The 8,336-nt window shown below is 37.4% G+C and overlaps 1 protein-coding gene across 3 annotated transcripts in view; it reads right to left on the bottom strand.

The window, feature by feature from the left end:
* The window catches only part of ANKRD10 (ankyrin repeat domain 10), a 37,488-nt gene that overhangs the window by 21,560 nt on the left and 7,592 nt on the right, over positions 1-8,336 (bottom strand). For all 3 annotated transcript variants that reach the window (XM_027743514.2, XM_027743513.2, XM_039384687.1), the window contains exon 3: positions 1,307-1,398. In XM_027743514.2, the coding sequence (XP_027599315.2) occupies positions 1,307-1,398 (92 nt within the window). The remainder of the gene's footprint in view (positions 1-1,306; positions 1,399-8,336) is intronic.

The raw sequence follows: 8,336 nt of genomic DNA, 5'->3' as shown, positions 1-8,336 counted from the left end.
TACCATTTCCTGGATAGGATCTGATGTTTAATAATGTATAAAACTTGTGACAAACCTAGTCTACTGAAACATAGATGGAATTCAAAAGTTAAAAAAACTGAGAATTCAAATTATTTCCTGTTCACTAAAACTGCTATAAACCTACACTACTTCTGCTGTAAATAGCTTTGGTCAAAGGCAGACATCACTCACTTCACATGGTTTATGCAGTTCCACAACTTCTCTTTTGGTTGGTTACTTTATAAAAACCACAAGATTATATACTAATTGATGATGATAATTAAGGTTTGCTCAATTCCACAGTAAAATGTAAATCCAAGTTTATCTTTAAAATATCTGAAAGTGAGAGCAAAATGGGAATTTATAAATTTAAGACTGATTTCATGATCTTGTCAATAACTGAGATGGCTTATTTAATTTTTCTGTGAAGCAATCCCTTCATATAAAGCAATTTGTTCACTACTATTCACTTAAAAGGTAGTGTATTTCCTGAATATGCTATGACACCACTGAAAAGAGTTATATTTTATGGTATATTTATCAGTGCAGCATTACAAAAACAGTAAGATGGAAACCAAAGGGTAAAACAGGAAATTAACTAAATGGTTCTTATTTCACTCACAACTTCAGTTTCATATTGCAGGTTAAAATACAATAACTAGTTACCATTTCAGATAATAAAGCTAGTTCTAATTAAAACAAATTGCTTAAGTATTGACATTATTATAAGCCATAGAGCTTATACTCAACATTTCTAGGTGAAAACTGCATCCATTTTGTCCATGCTGTAAGTTGCAAAAGTTTGTGAGCTTTCTGAATGTTTTTGCAGTACATAAACCTTTAAAGAAAAAAGTTAACAGGGCAAATACACAATACACTAACAAACAGTATTAAACTAACTGCAAAGAGTGTGTGAATTGCTGTTTTGCGCATAATTTTGCTTTTGCATTGTTTTCTATATTTATTCACCAGTGCAAGGTGTAGATTTGTTGCAAAAATAACTACATGCTGAATAAAGTGTACAATTTGGGGTCATCTGACAGAAGAGTGATAAATATTATAACGTATCAGATATAAATGCTGTAATACTTTAGTATACTGCTATAATTTAAATAAAATAATCTTTACTACTAGACATGCAAAACATCCTGGGCTTCATTACAGTTGAACATGTCTAGCTGTCTTTTAATCAGGTGTCTGCTCTTTTGACTTTTCTTTCTGAAATTAGTATCTACGTTTACTGGTCTAAGTTAGTTAGCTACACACACAACAATCAACAACAACAAAAAAACCAAACCTCACTTACTCTATTTGCGCACCATGAGCCACAAGGGCACTTATGGAATCCATACTACCAGATCGAGCTGCTTTATGAATAGGAGTTTCACCAACATAATCCTGTAAAGATAAACTACATTTTGTCAAGCATTATCTTTCTAAAAATTAAAATCTTATTGTTACATTACTCACTTTAATTAAGAAAGCAGATACATAAAAGCAACACATAAGCTAGCAAATACATCAGGTACTTTATCATTACTTTAAAGTTTGCAGTAGGCTGCCATATACATTAGATATTTAGCAAGAAATAACACAAAGGGCATTTAACTCACAAGATAAGCCTAACTAGGCAATCAGCAATCATATTCAGCAAAACTTGTTAAACCCCCCCAACATATAGCACTGCAACAAGTTATTCTAACCCCTTTATCTCCTAGCACTTTTGTGTCCCAATACTGTTGGACTGAGCAAGCCATCCTGAACTCAGAAGCAGCAAGGCTGAGCTTGTGGGACTGTACTGCTTTCAGACACGGTTGATACACTTACACAGTCCTGTGTTGCTCCCTCAGTACTCAGGAGGAGAGGAGTACCTATGCAGAACTCTACTGTAACAGAAGTATGCCCAGCATTCATGGGACAGGCCAGATCTCTCCCAAGACATAACTATTGACCCACATCCTACATACTTGTCTTTTCTGATTTCCTTTTGCATTTACATTCTATTAGTATTAACCAGCACATCCAATCATTTAGTCTTTTTGCATTATGTGTAAACATACTGGGAGGCTTTTCAGGCAACTGCTCCCTACCAACTGTCTTCATAACAGGGAGAATCTACAGCAATTTTACAAATCCAAGCAAGCAGCAAGTAAATTCCATGCATTGTGATCTACAGGCTGCAGAGGAAACGCAGTACTTGCAATTAACCACCAGTATTAAGAACAATAGAGAAGAATCTGTAATGAAACATTGCCTTGAAGTAGCAAGTAAATGTTATTGGTTTGTTAACATGATTTAATAATCACAATCCTTAACACTTCCAGTGGATAGCAAAGATTTTTTTTGTTTTCTTTCCCATCCTCTTCCTCTCCAAACTTCTGATGGACTTTACTGGTCTGTTTGACTAATATTAAACATGTTCTAACTGTATGTGCCTCAGTTCTGCTTCCCTGTTTCTTTTATTAAAATATCAACACTAGCTATATTAAATTAACACAGCACCTTACTGACTCACCAGTCTTTACACACAACAGTGTTCATGTCTAGCTCTACAGTACTGGTTATACTTAAGCCCTATTTGAAACGTGATTATATTCAAAATATAATCATACTACCACCTTAATAGATAGAAAGTACCAAAGTTTTAAATTCTTTGCCAAGTTTTTGAGAAGTTTAATCACATCTTTTAGACCATGTAAATATAACTTGAACGTGAATTTTGGATTATGTGTTATGTACTCTCAATTTTCAATTTGCCAATTTTATTTCATGGTAAAATATTTTTATAATGAGTTACAAATTCACTGAGTAAGCCAGTTTACCAGTGCTTAAGATAGATATTCAGCCAAACAATGAACTACCTAGCACACCCAGCAAGGAACAATAATGGTACCTAATAAAGTTTACTTTCTTATAAACTAAGGAAAATTGCTGAGGCTGACAAAGCTTGGAGACAGAAAAGAACAGAAAATTCCTCAGAGATTATAAAAGAGCCATACAGCCCTCCTTCCAAAATGGCTGTCTATAGCTGATGGATAGAAGACTGCTTTCCAATGAAGTTTATGCAATTTCTCCTATTTATAAGTTTTCCTGAAGTAACAGGAAGACAGAGAAGTTTAAAAGAGGATACAATTACATTAACTATCATACATGCAAATTCATTTGACACTAATTTACCTTGAAAATTTTTCTTCCTAGTGTAATAAATTTTCCAATCATGGAAGCGGTCTTTCATTCATCATTCTGTTATTGTTTTCTCCCCCCAATCTGCCCCTTCCCCCCCTTTTTGTTAAAGAGGTAAAAGTGTAGAAAAGAAGTAATTTGCCTCTTGTGCTCAGCATTAGTATTTACAAAACCAATCCTCAGTTAAAAGAGGTTCAGTTTAGGGAAAGTCAGCTCAACTAGCCATGCATGTGATAAAGATGACAAAAATCTCTACTAGCCCCATAAAACTAGCATAAGACCTAGAGAACTGCATTATGAAGTCTTGCTGCGGAGAAAGACAGAAAAGATAAGCAAAGACCTTTGCAAAAGGACTCTTCACCACTGTATTAGCATGAGCTAAGCTTGTAGCAGCTAAAGATTCCATTGCCAAGTGGAAGAACATTAGTATCACAGAAGAGAATATATGTCTTGAGAAGGACTGCTTTCAATCACTGGCCCAGAAAAGCATGTGTGTCTAAAGCTAAGGATTTGAGAAAATACTTAGAAAATGACAGAATACACATATTTAGATTTTTATAGCATTCCTTTTAATTACAGCACCTAAATTTCAGCCATCACTACTATTATCTTCCTTTGACATTCTCCTAAGGGGTACTGAAACAGTTTCTGAACTACTCTCCTAGCTCTGCTAAGAAATTATCTCTGGATTATGAGCTAGACTGAAAGGAAAAAATTATAGGCCACTAAAAAATGGCTTTTAAATTTACTTATTTTTCAACACATCCAAAAAGGAAACTAAAGTGCTCTGTATGAGCATCAGAACAATTCTGTTTTGATTCAACAACTGGAATCCATGTGACCAAATAAAAAACAAAGTAACAGCTTTTTCCAAGAAGCTTCTGAGAACAGTTCAGGGTCTAGCTTGCTGGCACATTTTCATATTTTTTTGGCTATGCAGAGCAAAAGAAGTTATTTTGAGGGGCTCTACAAAGTCCTAATTATCCTTGTCAATACCTCATAATCCTTTAAATTGTTCACACTTCCCATATGTGCTTCACTCTGATATAATCCCTTTTGTAGTAATATTGCAGGAAGGGAAGCATCAATAACTTGTATTGGTCTTTCATACCAAGAGCAGAACTTGTCAAGGTCCCATTTACCCTTCTCTTCTAACACTTGTCTCACTATCTAGAAGTCGCATTATAAATAAATAAGCAGAAATGCCAATTAAGTTTCATTAATTTAGCATTCAAGATAACACATTTGTTTCTGTGGAAACTAAGTATTTTGTATACGGTACTCCTGAAGAAATGACAAAAAGTCATGAAGCATTAGACACACATTTTTTGCAACTCTCTGATGAACACCTTCTTCCTTTCCCCTGGAGAAGCATGGCTATCCTTTCACAAAGACAGGGGCAGTCTTCTCTACCTTGGGGTCATGTCTAGATTACCTTTGACTTCTTTCATTTTACTGAATAAGTATTTGGTTTCCTTCCTTATTGTATTTTTATTTATGTGGCTGAAGAGTCTTTTGCTTTTTTTGCTTTAATCAGTAAACCTATCTCAGCTTGACTAATCAGTTTGCAATTCCTCACTATGCTGCTTAACCTCAAAAGACATTTCCTCTACTGATTAAATACTTTTCTCAAACTTGCTGCTTATTCCCAGGTCTCTTTTAGATGTGGGTATTTTTTCAGTTCATTCCAAAGCCATTTTTCACTCCACTTTCCCTCTGTCTTTTTGGGACCCAAACTTCTGTTGGCTTGAGGATCTTCCTGATGAATTCAGAGGACATTTTCCAGTTTGTTCTCCAAGTTCCAAGTCCCTGGATATGATTCAGGTAATTTCGCTCACTGGTACCTTTAGTCCCCTTCCATTTATTAAAAAAAAACAAACAAAAAAAACCCACCCAACCCAACCCCCCCCCCCCCAAAATCCAAAACCAACTTACCTGCAAATATTTGTTTTTAAAATAAAAAGCTCCAATACACATTTACACTGAAAACTTTCAACTATTTGTACTGTTTTAGCTGGCACAGAGTTAATTTTCTTCAGAGCAGCTAGTAAGGTTTTTTGGTGTACTAAAAACACGGCTTTGGGCACAAATCCAAAGTCTTAGCTAGGAGTGGGCTGGGACATGGCAGAGCTGGGACCACTGATCCAAACTGACCAGAGGATTATCCTGTCCCATATAACATCACGCTCAGCAAAAGAAGCTGTGGCAGGTGGGGGGAAAAGTTTGCCAGGGCTGTCATTGCTTGGGCACTGGCTGGGCATCAGTCAGCTATTGGTGAGCAACTAAGCTTTTCTGGTTGTTGTGTGAGGCTTTTATCATCACTTGATTTTTCTTGGATTTGTTTTTCTTTTCTTCCTTTTTTTACCTGTTAAATCGCCTTTATCTCAACCTATGAGTTTTCTCTCACATTTCTCTTCTGATTGTCCCCTCAACTCGCTGAGTGGGGGGGAACAAGGAGGTGGCTGTGTGGTGCTTAGGCATCTACTGAAGTTAAACCTCAACACTCTGCAAGCACTTGTAAAACACTTCCAATGATATCTCACTAAGATAGAGAAGCACTATTTTACCTGATAAGAAACAAACTAACCCAATCCCTTAACTCAACTGACTGAATTTCAAGTTCTATCAGATGATCACATTTCCAGAAGCTATTCAGATGTCTTAGACTCAGCACCCTTTCTGAAGCTAGGAAGCAGAAACTAAAGAACACTGAGTACTTTTCCTCATTCTTCGCTAAAAATGCTTTGAATTTGTGATTGTTTCTCCTTCTGAATTTTGAGTGCAAATGAGAACTGATGGGATATTCCTATCTGGATTTAGTCCAAATTGTTGTTTAAAATACAAAACTATAACAAACCAAAATAATGAGTGGTTTTTTTCCTCCCCACCAAGGATATCAGCATGTTTACAGTTCTTGCTAGTATGGGTAATCTAACCCTCCTAAATCTGCCATCACTGCTATGTGATGATAACTGACTGCATGAAAATTAAGTTGCATCACCTGTAAGGATGCAGTATTTCTTTTCCCTTCTCTTTAGGACAGGCCACACAAAACTTTTTGGCCAATCAACACAGGCAACATACAACAGACATATTTAATAGGCTGCGGCTAGAGGGGAAAAAAGTATTTAAATGAAAGCTAACAGTCTTCTAAATCAAACAGTACTCATGATTATCTGGTGTTAATATGTACAACAGCCCAGAATCAATCTGCGTTGTGACAAGGATAAAACAGAAAAAATCCTCAGGAAAAGTAGCAACATAATTGCTTTGCAGTATTACAGTGAACTAGAGCAGGCAGGCAGCCAAGTGCAGGTCCTGAGTCACATTACTAAGAACTATTAGCAGGCGCTGCCCACTGAAAAAAAACCAAACCCAAACAGCAGGACATTCTTTTGAGTTCACTGCTGGGTAAAAACAGTCAGGCCACTGCTTGTCACTTCGGCTTTCCTCCTGTGCATCTTTTTTATGGTGAGCGGGGGAGGGTGGGTGGGGAAGAACTGCCCACTGATCATAGAGATGGTTCTAGCCAGCACACACAGTTATATAAGAGGGCTAGGCATCACAGGATATACTCAGAAAACTTATCTAGGGAGCAAAGGACAATTGGGACAAGCACTTTTCAGCACTTGTCCTTCACTGCTGCTGCCTCAGAAGTGTCCTAGGCAGTTGTCACCAGCAAGGAGATAAGACATTTTTAAGTTTTCCTAAACTTTAGGGCAGGCAGCATGGGCTACAATACAATACCTCAGGGCAGATATGAGAAAGCATGCATGCAAATTCTACTGAGTACCGGAGGTTTACGTTAAAACTGAGAGACTTGAGTGGATTCCTTTTCAGAAGCTATCCTTTTCTTTTTCCAGAAGTGATGGGTTAGTCTGTAGCCAATGACCAGGAGTCAGTTTGGAAGGAAAGTTTACTATTTTAAATATCAAGTATTCCCAGATCTTTCTCAGCATGTGTTTTGTATCCAGTGTCCATGGAACACTTGTCCTCACACAAGCATTAGCCAGTGACTATGTCTGTTTGGAGTACAGCATCAGTCAGCGAGCTGGAAGGAATAAACAAAATACACATCAGGAAATAGTGCTCCAACAGCTCAAAAGTGTGGGTGGAAGCCCTAGATGATCACCTGAAGGTGCTTGCAAGTTAAATAAGGAACCAAGATCATTTAAGGAATTGAAATCAAACAAGAGTAGTAGAATTTGACTGCAATTTAATAAACAGCTGAAGGAACTGGGGAGAGCAAAGCATGCACGGTGCTTTACATAGCCACGTATCCAACTATCTGTGGGATGAGTTTTCTGCTTTAGGTATCATGAAGGCACACTGCCTAGCTTTCAGTGCTTGCGCATGCGAAACCAGTGTGACTGACCAGTTGCATCCTAACAAACAACTTGAGAGACACTCTTGTTTCTACTACTATTTAAAATTAACCACAGGTATCTTACTTTATCATCAAATTGAGTCTGAAATGCCTCTAATCGTATGTTCAGTTAGTATTTTGTGGGGGCAAAAAAAAAAAAAAGCTACTACATTCAAGTGCAACTTGAGCCTACCATTAACAACACACAAGGTGCTCACAATGTCAGCTCTCAGTACCCATCTCTGTTGTGTCCTTGGCCTGTCAGTACCTAAGTCTGCCCTTAGAAGCCTATAAGATACTATCATCACTATCTGAACTCAAGAACTAAACTACTCTTCCTCCTGTGGAGGACCATTTGCTCCGCTGACAAACCACTAATATATAGACTCCCGAGTCACTGGCTTGCCTTGGTGACTTCTTTAAGCTGGAATGAGTTTCCTGCCCACTTTAACTGCATATTATACTGCCTTCTGCTTTTTTTTACAGTCATCTGCATGTTGCCCTCAGCCCATGGAGAGATCTCTCCACTCTCTTCTCTTCTTCTGGAGGCTAGCTGCTACTTTCTTCTTTGCTACAACCTCACTCACTACATGTGATTTTTTTTTTCCCCCCATCATGTTCCGGGACAGCAAGCTTGTTCTTCAACTCCATTTCAACCTCACTGGTCAGTTCTTCTCTTTATCCTCATAGCTGGAAACTTTCATTCTTCTCATTCATTCATTTTCATTCATTCTTCTCTTCTCATTTAGCAGTTATTTGTACATCTTTATTCTGTGCATGCCATGTT

The sequence above is a fragment of the Pipra filicauda genome, unplaced genomic scaffold (assembly GCF_003945595.2).
Source record: "Pipra filicauda isolate LSUMZ 115617 unplaced genomic scaffold, ASM394559v2 scaffold115_size4368891_pilon, whole genome shotgun sequence".
NCBI lineage: Eukaryota > Metazoa > Chordata > Aves > Passeriformes > Pipridae > Pipra > Pipra filicauda.
This window is presented reverse-complemented; position numbering and strand designations above follow the sequence as displayed.